Source organism: Mus caroli, chromosome 12 (assembly GCF_900094665.2).
Source record: "Mus caroli chromosome 12, CAROLI_EIJ_v1.1, whole genome shotgun sequence".
In the NCBI taxonomy this organism is placed as follows: Eukaryota; Metazoa; Chordata; class Mammalia; order Rodentia; family Muridae; genus Mus; species Mus caroli.
In genome coordinates, this window is record NC_034581.1 from 105235719 (window position 1) to 105256508 (window position 20790).

At 49.5% G+C, this 20790-nt stretch overlaps 2 protein-coding genes across 12 annotated transcripts in view; one reads left to right on the plus strand and one right to left on the minus strand.

The window, feature by feature from the left end:
* The window catches only part of Wdr20 (WD repeat domain 20), a 66757-nt gene extending 53555 nt beyond the window's left edge, over positions 1-13202 (plus strand). For 2 of the 6 annotated variants that reach the window (XM_029484437.1, XM_029484438.1), the window contains exons 3-5: positions 1921-3180; positions 5754-5818; positions 12148-12229. In XM_029484437.1, coding sequence (XP_029340297.1) covers positions 1921-3180; positions 5754-5816 — 1323 coding nt within the window. In that variant the 3' untranslated portion in view covers positions 5817-5818; positions 12148-12229. Of the gene's footprint in view, positions 1-1920; positions 3840-5753; positions 5819-12147 lie in introns of those variants that run through there. The other 4 variants (XM_021179284.2, XM_021179287.2, XM_021179285.2 and 1 more) reach the window with 4 other exon arrangements.
* A 987-nt stretch (positions 13203-14189) lies between these two features.
* Positions 14190-20790, minus strand: part of Mok (MOK protein kinase) — a 34552-nt gene continuing 27951 nt past the window's right edge. For 3 of the 6 annotated variants that reach the window (XM_029484442.1, XM_029484440.1, XM_029484441.1), the window contains 5 exons: positions 20412-20513; positions 19250-19423; positions 18565-18679; positions 16869-17069; positions 14190-16784 (listed from right to left, as the gene is read on the minus strand). In XM_029484442.1, coding sequence (XP_029340302.1) covers positions 16704-16784; positions 16869-17069; positions 18565-18679; positions 19250-19423; positions 20412-20513 — 673 coding nt within the window. In that variant the 3' untranslated portion in view covers positions 14190-16703. The remainder of the gene's footprint in view (positions 16785-16868; positions 17070-18564; positions 18680-19249; positions 19424-20411; positions 20514-20790) is intronic. The other 3 variants (XM_021179097.2, XM_021179094.1, XM_021179098.2) reach the window with 3 other exon arrangements.

Here is a 20790-nt window from a genome sequence, read left to right on the forward strand (position 1 = left end):
AAAAAAAAAAAAAAAAAAAAAATTTACTCCTAAGCATCCTGCTAGAAGCTTTCGTGATCTTCAGCTTTCCCACCTGTATGTAGTAGAGTAATAGTGCTTGGGGAAGTGGACTTGGACCAGCCAGCAGTGCGGCTCTAACCCTGAACTCCCTGACCCATCCCTCCCTGCACAGGGAATCCACACCTTTACAACATGCCCATCTGCCATAGTCATGTCCCCAGGTGCAGAGTGAGGAGTGCTGGGGCAACATGACCTAGTGGACACATGGAGACTCAGCTCTCAGGCTCCGGAGAGCTGGAGGTCTCTTCGTTTCTTCATCCTCCTAACATACTCTTTCCCTAAAGCTATGGTCTAGCCTTGAAAATGACCTGAGCCCTTGCTAAGAAATGATGATGGCCTAATGGAATCTTGCGGAGTAGTGCTAGGTGTTTAGGCTACTGACATTAGCATATGGCAGGTCACCAAGCAGGAAACAGGAGTCAGGGAACAACAAACAAACAAACAAAAAACTGGTGACAGTATCCCCAAAGACAGTACTTACTGGTCTAAGATGCCAGTCATGTTCTGTGCCAGTAGCAGTGGTAGCTGATACTCTGCCTAAACCTAAGAACTTGGAGCTCCAGGCCTCCATGCTGTGGATAGACTTTTAGGGTCCCACGTATTCCTGCCAGTGATTTGTTAGTAGTCTATTTCTTGTGAGGTCTTTTCTTTTTGCATGAGCTTGCATTTCTTTTCTGTCCTGTCCTTTATCATTGTTCTTACTGCTGTTGCTCATAACACTGTGTATGAGACCCAGATCCTCATGCAGGTGGCACCCCAGCTTCTGTTCTTTATTTTTTTAAAAAAAATCACATCATTTAATTTCTATAATTTTTTGTAAAAAAAAAATTGCTTTAACATGGTCACCAGACCAATTGGGCAGATGGCTATAGCTCAAGCCCATAGCAGTGTGCCCTGAGATTCATGTTGGGGAACCCCAGCCAGTTAGGTAAAGCGGAAGTGCTTAAGCGTTTCTAGGCTGACCCAGTAAAGAGTGTAGGCTTAACAGAGACTGCCTGGCAGTTATGTGGCAGGATTGGGAACTGGTTATTTCTGGTAATGTGATTTTGAGACTACAGCCTGTGGAGGGTGTGTGTCCTAGTGAGCCCTATAGCAGGGTCTGCACAGAGAAGAAGGCTACCCCTTGTGTATATCTTGAGTGGCATTCATGTCTGGCTTTCGTGAGTTTGGTTTTAAAGACAAGACCCTGATAGAAGCAGCTAAAGAGGCAGCTAGGTCAGTGGACCTGAGGTGAACACGGAATGAACACAGTGGTAGTGGTAGAGCAGACTCCTGAGCTAACCTCCATCCTGTTCCAGAGAGAATGAGGAGATGTGGGTAAGACACTCACAGTTCATCGTCTGGATTGAGGAAAGCCACAGTGAGTCCAGAGCTGCATCCTGCCAACCCAGGAAGTATGCTTTCAAGTCCTGTGTTCTGCTGGTCACAGGCTACGATGATTCCCTGCCCTTGAGCAGCTACAAAAAGGGACAATGTAGTCAGCCCATGGCCTGCAGTGACAAAGGCAAAGAAAGCTGTGAGGACTGAAACTCGTCCTCTGAGTCCTCATCAAGAGGAAGCTGCTGTAGTTGAAGCAAAACATTGAGCCGCTCCTGCCATCAGGGGCCAAAGGCTGTCTTGCCCCTGTGTGCCCGGGACCTGATACCTGGCACAGAATAGGCTCTCAGCAGGTAGTTATCAAATGACTGACACCCAAGTGCAGTTCTGGGATGGGCCACATGTGCTTCACTGGCCTGCCTGACAAAGTGTGGAGTGCCCGGATGAACCATTACCTTCTTACCAAGAAGCAGACAGGTTTTTTTCTGGAAAAGTAGACCTTAACTTCTCCATTGTGATAATGTGTTCTCTTTGTCTTCACAGAGACTAATAGACAAGTCCCGCGTAACCTGTGTCAAATGGGTTCCTGGTTCGGAAAGCCTTTTCCTAGTAGCCCATTCAAGTGGGAACATGTACTTATATAATGTGGAGCACACTTGTGGCACCACAGCCCCCCACTACCAGCTCCTGAAGCAGGGAGAAAGCTTTGCCGTGCACACTTGCAAGAGCAAATCCANGAGGAACCCTNTCCTTAAGTGGACGGTGGGCGAGGNGGCCCTCAACGAGTTTGCTTTCTNCCCAGATGGCAAGTTCTTAGCGTGTGTGAGCCAGGACGGGTTTCTGCGTGTGTTCAACTTTGACTCAGTGGAGCTGCACGGTACAATGAAAAGCTACTTTGGGGGCTTGCTTTGTGTGTGCTGGAGCCCAGATGGCAAGTACATTGTGACAGGTGGAGAGGACGACTTGGTGACAGTCTGGTCCTTTCTAGACTGCCGAGTAATAGCTAGAGGCCATGGGCACAAATCCTGGGTCAGTGTTGTAGCATTTGATCCCTATACTACTAGTGTAGAAGAAAGTGACCCTATGGAGTTTAGTGGCAGTGACGAGGACTTCCAGGACCTTCTTCATTTTGGCAGAGATCGAGCGAACAGTACACAGTCTAGGCTATCCAAACGGAACTCTACAGACAGCCGACCTGTAAGTGTTACNTATCGGTTTGGTTCGGTGGGCCAGGATACACAGCTGTGTTTATGGGACCTTACAGAAGACATCCTTTTCCCTCACCAGNCCCTCTCAAGAGCAAGGACACATACAAACGTTATGAATGCCACAAGTCCGCCTGCCGGAAGCAATGGGAACAGTGTCACTACACCTGGGAACTCTGTGCCCCCTCCATTGCCACGGTCCAATAGCCTTCCACATTCAGCAGTCTCCAATGCTGGTAGCAAAAGCAGCGTCATGGACGGGGCCATTGCCTCTGGGGTCAGCAAGTTTGCAACTCTGTCGCTACATGACCGGAAGGAGAGACACCACGAGAAAGACCATAAACGAAACCATAGTATGGGACACATTTCCAGCAAGAGCAGTGATAAACTGAACCTAGTTACTAAAGCCAAAACGGACCCAGCTAAAACTCTGGGGACATCCCTGTGTCCTCGGATGGAAGATGTTCCCTTGTTAGAGCCACTGATCTGTAAAAAGATAGCTCATGAAAGACTGACGGTATTGGTTTTTCTTGAAGACTGTATAGTCACTGCTTGTCAGGAGGGATTTATTTGCACATGGGCAAGGCCCGGTAAAGTGGTAAGTTTTAATCCTTAATGCTGCACCAGATCTAGAACTTGACTAGGTAGTGATTTTTATTTCTTGTGGGAGGGGTGGGATGTACAATGAATGTGAATGACACTTCTTAATGTAAATCTAAATGCATCAGAGCCATAATTTTGGATACTGCATGCCATGTAATTCTGAATCATTTGATAATTCACCTTAGAGCATTTAAAAATATATATAATCAGACTAACTGCCAGCCAAGTCAGTCATCCATCCCTCTGGGTATATAGAGCCCAAAGTTAGCGTTCCTGTATCAGGCTATTTCAGTTCTAGGGAAATCATGACAGTGTGGAGAAATAATGACATTAAAATGCTAAAGTCAAAATGTATGCTCTAACTGGGATATTTTTTGCGTAACCACTCAACTAGATTATTGTATACCTGGTCAGTGTATGTCAGTACACATGGGTATTAATTATCATTTATAGTCCAACTTTTTATCTTAAATTATAAAATAACTTAGGAATTTATGAAAGTTAACTTAGGAACAAAGCGTTCATCAGNGTTGATTGATATTATTTTTACATTGTCTGGCAATCCACAGAAAGAGAAGAGCCTTAATTTTTAAAACCCATTTTAGTCATTTTATGACAATTAAAATTGTTTAATAAACATCTTTTTTCAAAGAAGCAGTTTGTAGAACTCTGATTCAAATTGTGCACTAAAGTCCCCACGTGTTCCGGAGCTGGGCAGTTTAGATGTTCAGTGGCCAAGGACAGCAGCCACGGCTTTCAGAAGGCCTCCCTCTTGCCACATCAGCTAAGACTCACATGTTAGATGCGCATACTTAGTTTCTCCCCAACAGCAGAAGAGAGGTTCTGACTATTTTGTTGTATGGAGTGGGAGGAGCAGGAAGTTGGCTGGAAGCCAAGGACAGGTTCCTCTGTTCTGCTCTGTGAGGACTGTTAGGTGTCCAGGCTGCAGCGTGCCTCCTGACTTGGCATTTGGTGGGTTCAGGTCCCCCAGGGGGAAAGCACAAAGACACACACACACACACCCGTCATGTTCTCGTACAGCAGCTGAGAGTCCAGGACTCTGGGAGACAGCACTGCTGTAGGACTCAGACCCTACCCTGAGTGCCATCCCTCTCTTAACCCGTGTCCTCAGGAGCAGTGCTGGGTCAACTGCCCCTGTGGCAGTTTGCTTTCAGCTCCTTAGGTCCCGCTCAGCTGCTCAAAGAATTTCTTTTCAAACACCAGTTTTCACAGTGGAGGATAGTTCCTTGAGCTCGGTATTTTGTATCAAAATGATAGTTATTTTATTTCTTAATTTATTTAGAACATTTAGGATTATTTTTCTGTGTTGTACACCTTTGTAGTTAAATATAGCAGGAATGATCGTTTGTATTGACTCTAGAGTGAACTTGGCTCCGTAATGAAGACTTGGCAAGGCTTTTATGTCTCCGAGGTACCAAGACTCTGGTAGACAGTGGTCAGCTACTGGCTTCCCTTGCCAGAAATCCAGGCCATGTCCTAGGCCCCTTCCCTTGCTCTTACATGTTCATGGTGGATCTGGGCGCCCCCCATTCCTATCCTCCCCTCCACCCCCAGAAGTGGCTGCTGTTTAACGTGGTAGCCACGGAAACATTCAGCCTATGAGATGATGGCAGTCTCCAGCATATCTCACCTGTGTGCCAAGGCATTTCATGTTGTTCCATGAGCAACTAACTCTTCACAAGGGTGCTCATGTCCCATCTACCCTGGAAATTGACTCCTTTGTTCGTAGGGTTCTGATCTGAGGTAGCAAAGACTGCTGCTATATAGACTTTCAGGACTTCAGAGGTCAAATTGAGCTGCTGGGTGGGTAGGCTAGAAATGAAACATTCCACGTGCAGTTTCTGAGACTCATTGTCAAATGCTTCGGAGTCATTGAGTATGCAGTTTCCAAATTCAAGACTGTGTGTTTGGCCTAAATAGGGAGTGCCCAGTCATAGGTAAGTAACGTTTATGGTGAAGCTTATGGTGGTCTCTCAGTTTGAGGGTATCTTTGCTGGCAGGGGGCCATTGCATGTGTATCTGTGGACCCAGCACAGATAATGGGCGCTTACAGATTCCCTGTCCTGTAGCATTCCTAGACCCATGAGCTGGGATCAAGGGGAAATAGCTAGGATGCTGACAGTGACTCGAATCACTCGCTGGTGGGAAGTGGGGGAGGTAGATCAGGGTGGAAACTACTTTCTTTAAAGGGGGAAAGAAAAGACCCCGCCGATGTTGTCGGATGGAGACCTATGAATTCTCTTCTGCATCCCCATAAAAACGTCACAGTTTGTGATGTGGGGTTTCGTCACAGTATATTTCAACTTCTGCTGCTAAGTGTTGTGTCCTTAATGATTAACCTGGGAACCCTGTTTGGGGTCCTTTGCTGTGTGTGTCTTCCCCCCTGGGCTCCCTGCTAGGTTCAGGGTCTGGTAAGAGCCCAGGCCAACTCGAGAGGGCTGGCTTAGTTGCATGATGTGGCCCAGGCTGGCCCTGCATGGAGGGCGCGGTGCTGCTCCAGGCCCGCTCTACCCCCCTGACTGACTCCTGCCCCCCTTTCTTTGACAGCCGGCAGAGCAGTTCTGCAGGCAGGAGGACAGAGTGCAAGGTGTTCTCCAAGACCAGAACTAAAGGTGCGGCAGCTCCAGAAGAGGGTGCTGGTGCTGGAGGGCGGGGCTTCCTTCCTCCTTGTGCCCTGCAGACAGAGGTGGTGGGGTGTCATGGGGTTGTACCAATTGTCATGGTGGGTCCTGATCTCCAAAGAATGAGGACTAGGGCCACTGTGCTTCTACAGTAGCCACCCAGAGAAATGTTTTTAGTTTTCTAAACAAACTTTGAGCTTCCTCATCAAAACTTCCCTGAGCGTTTTCATGAGCAAGAATATCTTTGATAACTAGCTACTGAACTAAAACAGCTACTGGCAAGAGGCTCTTAAAGGCAGGGTTCCAGTCTGCATGCTGTGGCCCAGAGTCCGCAGGCTCAGTGAGGGCCACTGGACAGTTGGACCCTCCTGTCTGTCCTGCTTGCCCACCGCAGGCAACTTTTCTGGTGACTCGAGAAACTAGCTGCCCTGTAGCTATGGTGAATCAGCCCCCAGCTTCCCCCGTTTTCCTTCTCTGTGCATGTGGTGCCAGGGACTATGCCAAAGGACTCATCCCCTGCCAAACACAGCTGCACTTCCGAGCCACATCCCAGCCCTCTGCAGAGGCTTAGAAGTTGTATCTTCTTTTTAAAGCAAATGCTCCAGAGAGACTGGGTGATAACCTGCAGCTAGTGGCTTCTGCCTCCAGATTAGCCTGCACAGGGCAGAGTATTAAGTTTGTCCTGATGGTTGAGTTTAGAAGTGCTCTGAGAGCTGCTGAAGTCAGGATGCAGGGTGAGGGCCATTAGAGAAGCCAGTGTGGCGAGGAGAGTAGCCACAGTGTCTTCAGAGGCACTCTTAAATTAGGTGGACAAGGCCCAGGTCAGCAGTCAGCTCTAGTGTTTGTCTTAAACGCTCAGGGCACAGCCGTTCCTTCCATCCCGTGACGATGCAGTCTGAATTTTTAATAAACTCTAACATTACTGAATTTGTGCTAAAATGAGTGAGCCTGCCTTAGCACACGTGTGCCTGTGTGCAAGGCCCTCTCATCTCCCGCTGGAGGGAAACGTTTTCTTTGTTGAGCAAGCTCAGGAGTGTAAAGAGTAGCAAGACACAAGACACGGCCGGCCGGCCAGCCAGAGCTTAGTGGTGGCTTTTCCACTGGCTGACCTTGGAGTGCACGCTATGCTGTGGGCAGTTAGTCACACATCTTGGCTCAGGACCAGTTGCAGCACTGAGGCATGTGTGACCACTGTTGAGGCCCTCTCCTTACCCATGGAGCCTCCGTGCACTTCTCTGGGTAGGCCTGTACTGACTTGAAGACATGGCCTCTGGCTTGGGTTTGGTTTCTAAGGCTGTACTGGTCTCTGTCCTGGGAATGCATGGGGGAGCCACCACACCCCCATGCCCTGTTTATGTCAGAGCATGCTGTTTGCCGTGGGCTGACTGGACCACCACAAGCTGGCTTAGGTTAACAAGGTGCTCATCAAAGCGCTACGTGGTGGCTCCCAGGGAGCAGAGCCGGCAGTGTGGCCCTGGGACAGCCTGTGGCTCATTTGTGGGAAAGCACTTGCATTCAGCTGTTACCTTGACGCTCAGATCCCAGATTGAATTGTAAGACTGTTCTTTTCACGGAGCAACTGTCCCATGACGCTGGGGTTTTCACTCATGCTGCAATTATTACATTTTCTTTGTGTCATGGTTCAATTCCTGACTCTTGAGGTAAAAGTATGAAAATCGTGCATTTTAACTTCTGTGTACTTAGGTTTTAAAGACTGTTATTAGGTGACATTGTGTAAAGTTGTATGGGTATATTTATTTTCAGTGAAAGTCAAGGTAAAACATGTATTCCTTTCTTACATTTTCATCTGATCTCTTCACAACTTGAATAAATTTCATGAAGAGCCCTCCTGCTGTGAACTACCAGGAAACTGAGCTCCTAATGTCGCAATAACTAATGAAGCTTGAATATCAGTATTGTTCTTCATTTCTGAGAACCATGTTCTGTTTCACTGCCTTGTCTTTTAGCTGTTCCCTTGTCCCTGTCACAGCAAAAGACTTACCATATACTTGACTTCTGAAGTACTGGAGGCTGTCCTCTGTATATTGACATTGAATAAACGTGTGAATGCATTGTAAATGTAGATAAATTTTAAGTCATTTTCATATCCAAGCTTCATAAAAAGGAATCTCAGTGAGCCAAAAGAGAGAAGCTGTTAAATGCTGTAAAATTCAGAGCCTTGTTAATGTTTGTAAGACACCATGGAAGACTCCGTGTGGACGGACCATGGTCTCAGTTAGCTTCTAGATGAAATGCAGACTGAGCAGCCCAGATTCTGCTGTGTGATCTGCTCTCAGTGAGGCACTGGGATTCTCTGTGTGTGAAAAGGTCCAATGTAATGCTAATGATAACGCTGAAGGTAGCTGGTCTACCAGTTGGCTCTGCAGCCACCTAGCCAGCCTAGTGAGCCAAGGGCACCGTGAGCCTCTGTAGGAGCTCTTCCCACCTCACCCCTGCTGGGCTTCTGTGCTGGGGCCTGGCTCTGTGATCACCTAGAGCCCAGGGTAGCAGGAGCAGTAGGTGAGTGCACTGCACAGGAGCATCAGCCATGCTTTTTGTCCTGCTCTAAGGACAGGTCCCTGCCCGGGCGACAAGGTGAGAGGGAGCTAGCCCATGCTGCCCCATACAGCTGTTGCCTCTTAGTTCCCGAACTCTGGGCTTTTGCTTAGCTGCCTGTCCTCCAGGCTGGTGGCCTGCCAAGCCCTGTGCTCTGCCTCTCAGCCCTCACAAAATTCTAGGGTTTCCTTACTGCCTGACTTAATGGGTGCATGTTGGGTTGGCTGGGAGTACTGCAAAGCAGGAGAAATGTTCAACCTGTAGTTTAAAGTGACCTCCCAATTTCCCACCACAGGAGCAGCACGGCTTTTTCTCAGTGCTATAGCTTTTCAAATGTGTTTAAAGAAAATCATAATGTGACTTTAAAAAAAAAAAACCAGAACCCTTCTAGTATGTGAGTGGGAGAAGAAGTGACGTCATCCTTGTCCCACCGTGTAGGGCTGGCTGCCTGTGGACAGTGGTGGTCCGTTCCAGCTAGTGAGTCTGCTGCAGCACCTCTGTCTTGAGGCTGCGCCTCTGAAACCAGCCCCTCTCTTTAGGGAAGGCTCTGGCAGCTCCTTGGAAGGGTGAGCTTTGGAGGATTTCTGACCCTCTTTTCCTCCATGGCAGACTTGAGGGGCCCAGCAGGTCCCAGGATGAGGGCCTTAGCTGGCAAACATTTTTCGAAGTGCACAGCCTCTGAGGAGCCTCCTGCTGCTTAAACCTTTTCTTTTCTCTGTCTTCCCCTAGATGGCTGTAAAGAGTGACTGTGGGAACCCTGTTCTCATCAGAGACCATGTGTGCTCTCAGTGCCTGTCAATGGTAGGAAGGCTGGTCAAGGGACAAGACCCAGAAGCCAGCAGGAGCCAGAGTACCAGGCCGTAGGACTGTGAGGCAGGGAGGGACACACACTGAAAGCTTCTTAAAGCATCTCATTGAGTCTGGGCATGCCAGCCTCTTCCATGGACCTTACACAGAACTGTGGCCTTCTGTCAAGTTTCTCTCTGGCAAGTTGGAGTGTATATAATAAATTAATGGATTCGTAAGCTCAGACAGATAAGGGGACCCAGCAAGGGGCTAAGAGTGTGTGCAGGTGTTGTCGCTTGGGATGGTACTCATTGTGCCCCATCTGAAGAGGCATGAATTGCTTAATTACTTCAGTCCTGGCCTCCACCTGAGAGCAGTTCCTGGCGTATAGGGCCTCAGGGCCAGCTGTCCCTCCAAGCGGAGACTGTAGAATCCACTGGTCACTTCTCCTAAGGTCTCAGGGGCAGTCTGCCTGGCTGATCTGGGGGGCGGGGGGGGGAGTTGTTGGTTTGGTTTGTTTTTTTCTGAGCTGAGGGATAAATAGCTTTGAACAACTAGGTTCAAAGCTAGAGGTGGGGCACTCAGCCCCAACATCCATACCTTATCCTACACTGTTTCCTTGAGGTACTGTCAGATGTTTATGGCCAAAGGTTGCTGAGGTCAGATAGGGAAAGGGCAGCTTTCCCATAGCCAAAGCTGGAGGCCGATGTAGACCCAACAGAACCACAGGACCTGTCTTAGCTCTACCCTGCATAGTCTAATCCAGCGTCTGGTCAGTTATGACCCATCTCCACAGTGTCCGCCAGGGAAGGAAAATGGACATGTTCTTTGGTTGTAGTGGTTTATAAGTCTTTGTTTTTCTTGTATATCCTGGTGGAAGAGGCTTAATTCTATTGGCTTTGTATTTATTGTAAATTAGAATCCAACCCAAAACCAAGACCTAGAGTATTTTGTTGTGTAATTTTGAACTGAAATACCCAGCAGTTTGGGCAGCTTTGGTGAGACCAGAAGAGCTTGTTAACCGTTAGGTTTAGGAGTTGTCTTTGTTCCAGGGACCTTTTGCTTGCTTTTGTGAGCCCTTGTAGGTGCTGTGCTGGCTCTGGTGCGCACATCCCAGGTACACACATCTTCCTGTGTGCTGGTCTCTGAGCTCAGGCCTAATCTTCACTGATCTGTCCCCAAGCAAAGGAATTGGGACTATGAAGTAAAACACCACCAGCCTGAGAGCGGATGAAGGAGGGCTGTGGAGCCTCCATGCCTCAGACAAGAGCTGTCCTTCTGCTCCTTCCACCTCCCAAACTGTCTTACACTGATGGGCGTAGTGGGACTCAGCTACACCCCGGAAGAAGGGTATTTTACATTGTCTGTCTTTAGGGATTGGGGTTTCATAGATGTCTCCTACAGCCCTGGCTGCCTCAGGTTTCCTACATGGCTGAAGATGACCTAGGACTCTTTTATATAAATAAATATCAGTTCACTGTCACTGTCTTCAGACATACCAGAAGAGGACATCGGATCCCATTCCAGATGGTTGTGAGCCACCATGTGGTAGCTGGGAATTGAACTCAGGACCTCTGAAAGAGCAGTCAGTGTTCGTAACCACTGCACCATCACTGCAGTTCCGACCCTGGACGACTTCTCCTCCTCCTCCTCCTCCTCTTCCTCCTCCACCCCAGTGCTGGGGTTATAGGCCTGCACCACCACACCCAGTCTCACATTTTCTTTTGAATGTCATCCGCACGTCCCAGCACCTCCAGTTCATTCTGCAAAGCTGCATGAACTGTAAGAAGTAAACTGGTGGTGTGGTTACTGTTCTAATATTTAACATCAAACCTGGGCAGTTTTCACCTGACCCAACCCAGTCTGACCCTGCCGAGACCCTTCCCGGCTCCACACATTTGGCTGGCAGCACTCTTCCATTGTCTGGCTATGGTCAGAGGCAACACCCACAGTGACAGGGCAGGCCGTCTGTGTTTGCAGTGCTACCTGGGCACAGGAGGTTGGTTACATACTCAAGTGGCTGCTGCATGTGTGCTGTCCTCAACCTGGGGCTGGGCGGGCCAGAGCTGCTGGATCCTGCGCTATGTGCAGCAGCCTCCCTCACTGGCATGGTGGGTTTGCAGGGGCTGGGAGGGGCATGGCCCTCCCATGCATTATCTGGACAGGGTCTGAGGATAAGAGCTCCTACAGATGCAGAGCAGGGGCCCTTGCTGCATTCCATCTCTTCTTGCCTCTTGTTTTGTCTAGACCAATAAATAGATTCCAGCCTGAGGTAAGAAAGTCCAGGCCAGGTGGCTTGCAGTGGGCCAGCTCTTCCCTAGCGCCCTCCCAGCACAGCCTGGAGTGAAGCCGATGGCCCATTCACAACTTTCAATGTTCTGCTGCTGTAACCGGCATGTTCCTAAGACCTGAGCAGCAGGCTCTGATGTGACTGAGTGCACACAGCCCAGGAGTGAGTGAGTGCCCTTGGCTCTCAGGGTGCTCAGGCTCTGTGCTAGCCAGTGTGGGTAGCTCCTCCTCCCGCTACCCATCCTAGCTGCAGGAATCGCCACCAGGGCCTGGTCTCCTTTTCTGCACCTGCAGCGCCTATCTACTGGCCAAACTAAATCTTGGGGTGCTGCACAAGAAAGCAGGTGCACCCCAGGTAAAGATGCCTTTCTAAAAGTGCCACTAGACTGCCCTTGGAGGACTACCTGGCTCTGAGGGCCCGCTCTGACCCTGTCCTCAGCTACATTGCCTGAGCCACACCCTCTCCCAAAGGCTTTGATAGTCTCCAGTAAACACCTTCTAGCAGCTGTTGAGGCAAAATCTCAATCCAGGCACAGTACAATGCTCTGAGAATTAGCTAGGTGAACAGGGAGTGTGTTAAAGCCTGGCTCCCAGCCCTTGGAAAGGATGCTGGCTGACAAGGGTGAGCTCCAGGGCTCTCTGCACTGCCCTGTGTCTTGCTGGAATAATGGAAACTGCTTTGTTCACAGGGCTTGTTGTCATCCCCAAACCAGGCCACTTCTCCAGGTGGGACTGTAGTGTAGCAGGTGCACTGCTGCTCCCAGGCTCCCCGGACACGCGTGGACCGAGGGAGTGACAGACGACAACGGAGCCATGAGCTGCGCTGGAGCCACAGGCAGGCGGCAGGCAGCAGCGGCCTGCAGGGCAGTGTGGAGCTGCTAAACCCAAAGAGTTGTTTCCATTTTTAAGTCAGTCTGTTGGGGCTGCAGTAAAAACTGAGAAATGGAGTTTTCTTGCTTTTTACTCTAAAATTCAATGTAACTAAATCCATATATATATATATATATATATATATATATATATATATGTGTATATATACATATATATATATATACACACACATATATATACATAGTGTAAAGTAAAATGTCTCTTGAACAGAAACCTTAAATCGAGCTGTTCTAAATAGCACTTGGCTCTGGTTTTGCACTGATGTGTGTTATGCGTTAGGTGGTCATTAGACAGCCTGGGATGCACTCATGGAGACAGCTGTCACCTCCGACTTAAACACGTGCTGCAGACAGACAGATGCTGCAATCATAGACTTAAAACATTGTTTGCACTTAAATAGTTTAATGCTAATAGAAATGACTTTGACTATGGGGGTAACGGGCTCCCAGCCTCACAATACAAGAGGAGATGCCCTTTTTATCTGTTAACATTTATTTTAGTACTGTTGTTTCCGATGCAATCAAGTCTGTATTATATGTGTAAATAATGTAATTCTGAAATGGGGGAAAATAGTCACTCCCACTAGTAATTTTCATCATTTAAGAGTGATATTTCTAATTCACAAAAACATTAATATTAAAATTATCTTGAATATACTATTTGTTTATCCTTTTTTAAACTTAAATTGTATAGATCTTTTTGTTTTGGCCTCATTTCTTGGTTGGTATTGAAGTACTTCATTTTTTTGTGTATCACATTCCCTGACCCTCCTGTCAGTCTGACTGTTAAAAACACGTCTCGTTGGAGAAGTCTTGGCTCTGGGCCAAGTGCACACACTATGGGGCTGCCCAGGCGTGGGGACTTCGGTGTAGGCACATGACCTTTTCTCATGGCTTGGAGTCCCCCTGCTGTCCTTGAAAGCTGAAACCACATACTGTGCGTTTCCACAGCCTCTGCCCTCTGCCGCTGCACAGAACCAACCGAGTTAGCTCAGACATCAGTCACATGGGGCTTCCGGAGGGTTGGCATCTGCTGGCATGTGCCTGCCTGCTCTGGTTGAATTCCTTGCTCACCTGGAGCTGCTGCCGGTGGGTTTCCAAGCGGGAGGGTCTTCCACAGCTTTTAAAGAATCATACACAGCTGGGCTCTTGTAGGCTTTATGTGGGAGAGAGTAAGCCACAAGGTATCAAAACATTTCTCCAAATGAGCCCATTAAACTGGGGCCGTGGAAGGAAGGAGTGTGGGCTCTTGCTAGGCCAGATGAATTTGTAGCAGCTCTGGCTGCCACACGATGATGCTACTGCACAGTTCACAAAGCAAAGCCCAAGTTTGTCTTCATTCACAGTAGGTTCCTGGCTCCCAGGCTGGGAAGCCGCTTCCTTCTGCTGCTGCCTGCAAGGCCCCAGCCCTGCCTCTATCCTGGGAAGGTGCAGCATAGGACGCCGAGACTCACTCTCTTCTTTCCTGTTTGTTCTCTTGTGTTCTGTTTTGACAGGCCTTGGCTAGCCTGGAACTCACAGTGTAGCTTAGATTACTTCAAAAAGAAAGCAGTCATGTTCCCTCGCCATCCAAGTCTCAGTGCATGGATTTCAGGCATACACCACCGTGCCTCGTTCAAGACGCAGTATGTGCATAGGGAGTTAGAACACTCGAGGGAGCTCTTTCCTCCTACCATGCGGGTTCTGGTGATCAAGGTAGGTCATGAGGGTCAGTGGCATTGAGCCTGCTCACTATGCAAGTAGTACAATTTATAAATCACATGCTCAGATCATATTAGAGGAAAGTGTTGGCACATTTTACAGTTTGGTGTTCCTGTCATCTTGGAACACTGATCACACAGAGAAACTCAGCCCTTTTGAGTCCAAAACACCCACAAGAAAGTGATTAGGAACTGCCCTCGAAACCCAAGCCTGCAGCACAGAGCCTGGTGACCTCCCAGAGTGGCTCTCTCCTAGATGCCCCCATCTATAGGAAGTGACAGGAGGACACCAGGTGTCACAGGTCTGCATTTGACCAGATGTGTCCCAGTTTACCTTAGATGACTGTAACAATCTTCTGACTCTGTTTCTAAGATTAGTCCCTAGCCCAAAGGTCTAAGATGTCTTCCACATGGTTCTATAGCTGCCCTAACACCAGGGACACCCAGCATACAGCAGGTCCTGGAGCCATAGGAAGTGACAGCAGCTCACTTACCTGGTACTGTAAGAGATGACAGATGCCACTCTGAAGTCTGAGGTAGAGGGAACGCTGCACCCTAGTGTCTATAGTCACGTTAGATACAAGTCAGAGAATGGGGAGACTTGTTGGCCTTTCCATTCAGAATGCTATAGTGACGATTTACAGAAGTTGCTGTGCTGGGCAGGTGTGCTAGACGCACAGGAGGCTGAGAAAGCCAAGAGGTTTGGTTTCCTCTCAGATCCTTGCAGCAGCCTTTCCAGGGGCAGGTACCCTAACCTGAGCAGGTACCCCAGGCTCAGTCCAGCTTGCCAACCACGCAGGTCCTCCTTTGGGCCGTTCTGTCAGGCCTACTCTGCTGGCTCTCATCGTTGGGCCCTTTCTGTGCTGGCCTGCCTGTGAGCCTGGTTAATGCTACTGGACTGAGACTCCTAAACCAACAGCAAAGGCAGGACAGCCCTTCTCTGCAGACACTCTCCTCCATGCCAGGGTACACGAGACTGTCACATAAATGCAGAAGAGACCCACCAGGCCCTGGCTCTGCCCATCCTAAGCCTCATCTCCAGTCTCAAGCCTGCCTGTGCTGGACACCCATACCCACTATGTTCCATGCCCATACTGCCCTCTGCTGTCCCACATTGTCCTGTGGTGTCACTGCCCCAACCCACCCACCTGCCTGGTGGCCTGAAGCTTGGATCATTAGAGTCCTTAAGGAAGGGGATCAGACTGAGACGCAATACTTCCCTGTTTAGTTTTGCTTTTTAAATGGTGTACATTTGAAAAGATAGAAAAGAAAAAAAGCATACTAAATCCCTTTGTCCCCAGGGCTGAGCAGAGGCTAGGCTACTGCTAAGACTGCTTACCCAGAGTGCATGGGGCCCCAGATTCCACATGGCAAAAGCAAAAACAAGCCCTAAGGAGCTTAGGGGGATCTTGTGCTCAAGTCCAGCTGTCTGATGGCTGCTTTTGCCCTGAGTCCACTCAGTGCTGTTTTTATAGTGGTTCCATCCCTTCCCTGTAGTAAAACAGGCAGGGAGGAGGGGGAGAACACACACTGTGTGCTAGTGTGCACCCATGTGCATGTGCAGGAGCCCGAGAGGACACCTAGTATGCCATTTACTGTTTTCTAAGTCATTGATTCCCACGGGATAACCTCACTGAACCTGGAGCTTGCTGGGTTTTGGTTCAGCACGCTTTAGGGGCCAGAAAGCCCCAGAGACCCTCCTGTCTTTCCCATTCTGTACTGTTCCTTTCTCCAGTAATGGGGTTATAGGGATGTTACACAGACTCCATGGAACCTGATTCAGGTCCTCTGATGCAGCAAGCATCTTACCTGCACACTATCTCTCTAGCCCAGTGTCTTTTTCCAGGGCACAAGGTGCCCCAACTTTCCTACTTGCTCCAAGCAACACTGGCAATCCAGTTAACTTGGTGGACATCTCTAAAGGAGCCTAGGCATTGACAGCCAAGACAATGTGGCGGCCACTTGAAGCTGGCACTCGGAGATCAGCCTGCCCATCTGCAGCTCAGGAAAGCAAACACAAAGATGTGGCTCAGAACACATCTAAGTGAAGAATGTTTGGATGAGACACTGTGACAGTGCCTTATTCAGTGGGATTCTGTCTCCAACAGCATTCCTAGGAGGTACCACAGCCACAACACCTACAATACCTACCAGTCCTGTCAGGAAAACACTGAGGTACAACATGCACAACTGCCTCTCAACTAAGCCTATGTCACTCATCACAGATTTTGGTCTAATTTTATTTCTCTTTTTGAAGCAGGGATACTCACTGTGTAGCCCAAGCCTCTTCCTCCTCTGCCTCCTGAGTGCTAGAATTACAGGCATGAGCTAGCTACCACGCCCCATCATATCTGTTCTTTCATAGAAAGTCACCTCAGATCCTTACATTAAGAAAATGAAACAAACCCTTGCATAAGGTGGTTTTACAAATATATTAAACCGAAACATTCAGTGCAGCCGCTCTGGAGCTGCAAACACGCGAGGCTCCAGCTTGTAGAGAGAGACAGGCTGCAAGGCAGCATGTCCTGGCCACCACGCAGTGCGAGGAGCACCAGCATGGGCAGCCTCTGGCCCATCCACTCTCAGCCGCAGAGGCCTACGCCTGCCATGGTGCCAGCCCTTGCTCTCCAAGAGGACGACTGGGTGGCGGGCTGTTCAGTATTCGCCCCCTTTCCTGTTGATCGTGGGCAGGTGATAGTGTTTCAGGTGAGGTTTGATGTCCTTCTGCGTGTCTGTCTGGTGAAGAAGAACCACAGACACTGAGTGGAGGCCAAGGCCAGGCCTGAGAGCAGCCCCACAGAGAAGCTAGAGACGTACTACCTTCTTGTTCACAGCAGCACACTTCAGGGGTCTCAGCACAGGGACTTTTCCATTTGCTCCAGTGCCCAGCACTGACCGCAGTGCAGGGCTGGAACATGATGACAGTTTGGTCATTCCTGACAGCCTCAGTTTGGGAAGCTCCATCAAGCTGGTCGGACCCTGTCGTCTGGCATGGCCCTCCTCTTGCCGCAGGGACTGTTTCTTGAAACAGAACACTGATCAGTTGCCCGTCATGAATCAGGTCAAGCAAAGGAAGCTCTTTTGCCTGATAAACTTGGGTGAGACTGTGGTGCACAGACACCCCTGAATGTGGTGGCAGCCTCCCCACAACCCACAAACAAAAGCAGACCTCCCATGAAGCCTCTTGTATTGTACAGACCCTACCAAGCACTGCCCTCAATGGAGCTTTACAGCCGAGCTCTGGCCAACTCGAAGTGTGGCGATGGGGGAGTGCAGGCTTAAGGCATGCCGCAGGGCTGTCAGCCATCGCCGCTCTAACTGGGCTTTCCAGCCCATTTACCCCAGCAGGCTTTTTGTTCAGCTTCAGGGTAAAAATGTTTTCTGCATTGTTTGTGTTTGAGATAAGGTCTTACTATGTAGCTGTAGCTGGCTTTAAACTGGCCATGTAGGCTGCTTCTGCCTCCTGAGTGCTGGGATTTAAGGCGTGTCCCATCATGCCCAATAGTTTCTGCATTTTTTAAGTATAGAAAAAAATTCCTCCACATTGCTAGCATGGGAAGAGAATGTGGAACACATACTTGGTGTGCAGCTCCCTGGAACAAGGCTCTGCCACCTTAGGTGCTCTCATCGAAGGTGTGGCGCATACCACAGCTAGGAGACAGGCCCACTTGGATATGACTGCACTTTGGGAGCAGGGCACCATAGAGGGGACCTGCAGACAAGTTTGAGGCAGAGGGTGGTATGGCTGAGAGGGCAGTCTGGAGGCCATCTGTGGTAACGGGAGCTGAGGGCAAGCCTGGAGCAGAGTGGGAGATAGTACTACACAAGTGCATCTGCCTCCTGCTCTGCATCCGACAGGGCAGGCAAAGCTCTGGCAGACACTGGTAGCAATGTGTCCACTGGGTTATAAAGGTGAAAGGAGCAAGGGACTAGTAGGTGGCTAAAAAAATACAGGCAGAGTTTTGGGTGCTAGCCTAAAGCTGTATGCTGGCAGAACTAAGCTAATGGGTACCACGTGTCAGGATGCAAGAGGATAGGTGAAGAGATGGTGACACTGCATGGTGGAGCTGTCATGTCATGACAGGAAGCATGCATAGTCCCCGCGGGCCATGCTGTGCTCACCAACTACGGCTCTCGGCTACTGTGGCTTCTCAGTACACCCGGACAGGCTCGTTCTCAAGATACAGGCAGGTGTGACCACAAAATGTCCCTGCACAGGGTCATCAGGTCAGGTATCATGAAAGGGTCCCCTCTCTGGGCTTGCTCACATGTAATGGCAGCCATGGGTCTATAGCTAGCAAGGCAAAAAAGGCCCTGGGTAATTAGATCCAGGCCCCATAGGGCAGTCAGAACATTCCTAAGTTGAGACCAATTAGCACCGTGTTCAGGCCTCAGCTGACAGGATACCCTCCGGGACAAGTGTGACAGCACTCTCCACAGCCTTGTGATGGCCTTCTCAGACACAAGTACCTGAAGGCTTCCAGTCGCCACCCAGCTCACTCATTTCTGCTCATACCTGTTTTCTGCCTTCCTGTGAGAATGACCAGTTGTGACTGGACGATTCTGGCACCATGGAGTACTTGGGACAGAAAGCTCTTCTGTGTTTGGCCAGGGTCTGTGTCTCAGCTGCCCTGCAGGGGAGGAAAAGAACATGGCCACCTCCACTAATGGCTCCAGAGCTGCTTCCTCCATCTACAATCTGCCAATTGAGTAGCCATTCGTGCTGCTTTCCACATGAGCTAGAAGCAGCTTTCTCTTCCCTTCCTGCAACTATCCCACATTGTCTGGGCTGGGAGCAGAGGAATCTGAACATGTACTATTTTATGTGTCTTCCTAGGACCAAACAGTTGGAGTCAGGAGTGTGTTGATGTGTGCAGTTGGGAAGCGCCTCCCACCGAGCACTTCAAAAAAGTAAAGCTAGGTGGTATGCGTGCCCCCTGACAATCTGTGTCCACTGGACATGTGCCAGGTTCTCTGGGGCGCTTACCTACTAGAGACTTGCCATTGACCCTTTATCCCTGGGCAGGAAGCTGCTCACTGCCTCATTTGGGAAGGTCATTAGCGGAGGTGGCCACATCACAGAGAAGGTCCCAAAGGCAATGATCACTGTCAGGACAGAGCATTCCCAGGCCACTTCCTTATCCCATGGGTCTCATAAACCCAGACTTCCCGCTCACCACCAGGCAATCTAGAAATCCTACCTCTGCACCTGGAAATAGGGGTGCTGAAGGGCTTGGTGAGCTGCGATTCGTTCGTCAGGGTCATAAGCCACCATTGCGTGCAGGAGGGAGAGGCATTGCGGGGACAAATTGGCTGTCAGTAGAGGTATTCCTGATCCCTTTTTAAAAGGAAAATCAAAACTCATAGCTCTCGACCTGCATTGAAAGCCCAATGATAATAAATGATCATGCCATTAAGAGTACTGGTGGTCATCCCCCTAACTCTAAGGGACCCACACTCAAGGAGGAGGTCACCTGGGTGTGGTTGTACACGCCTATAATCAATCACTTGTGAGATAGACAGTAAGAATCAGGGCCGCAAGCCAGCCTAGGCTACACAGAGGCTGAGGCAACGTAGGCTTTAAAAAGCGTGAAAGGGAGAAGAGAGCGTTCAATCCCTGACCTCCGAGAGAGCATCCTCCAATGCCCAGGTCTGACTCCGACCTAAAACACACTGCTCTGAGCCAGCAGGGAAGCTGGGCAAGGAGTGCACTTCTGCAGTTCCTGTTCAATTTTGGTGTACACTAACGCCTAGTGAGCAGGGATGTGCATGCAGTAAGTGTGCAAAGCCTTCCTTGCCTGTGAAAGCAGGACCCTCGCCTTCCTGTGGGACAAGAACTAAAGGTGGAGAGGAGAAAACAAGGCAGTGGCTTCTCTGCTGACCTACACCAGAGGCTTCTGGGAGATCTCTCCCACCAAGTCCCCCATTCCCTGCAGGCCTCTGCTTCATCTACCATCAAGACTACAATAGGGCCGCAAGGGCTGGACATCACTGTCACCCTGACTGCTGACCAGCAGCCCAGGAAGTCATCACAGACAGCCTTTCTGACCCAAGCCACAGTTCTGACCCAAGCAGACCGAAGTCCCACATAAATACTCTGAGGACAAAACCCAACAGCAGGCCTTCCGAGAGGCTATGGGAGCTTTGGTGGCTCAGGATGAGGGCACCTCTCTCAGTCCCCCACAAAGAGATAGTTGGCTCCCCTTTCACAGAAGCCCAAGTGGGTGAGCAGCCCAGAAAATGCCATGGGGGGTCATGGGAATCATAGAAACAGTTTCTCCATCCTAGCCCTGGCCCTGCTGTAGAAAGGCTGGGCCCAAGACAGTGAGTGTACCCCGGCCTCCCAGGACACATGACACTCACTGTTTGAACTTTGTGAGGGTCTTCTGACAGGGTGTGCCGATAACATCATGGATTTTTGAGATCTGGTCCAGTTCATTCACGCCAGGAAAGAGGGGCTGCAGGCTGCCAGGGCACAGGAGTGAATGCTGCAGTGAGGCCAGGAGGGCTGCCTTCCAAGCAGGCCTCCCCCACGGGCTCAGTTCATAGAAATACAGCTGATACACGCAGCAGCAGGCCTCTGGCCTGAGACTGCTGTTGGTCTTTATTTGGCCTGGAGTTTCCCTGTGGCCCCGAGTATTTCTTTTCTTTCTTTTTTATTTTTTTATTTATTTTATTTTTTTATTTTTTATTTTTGGTTTTACGAGACAGGGTTTCTCTGTATAGCCCTGGCTGTCCTGGA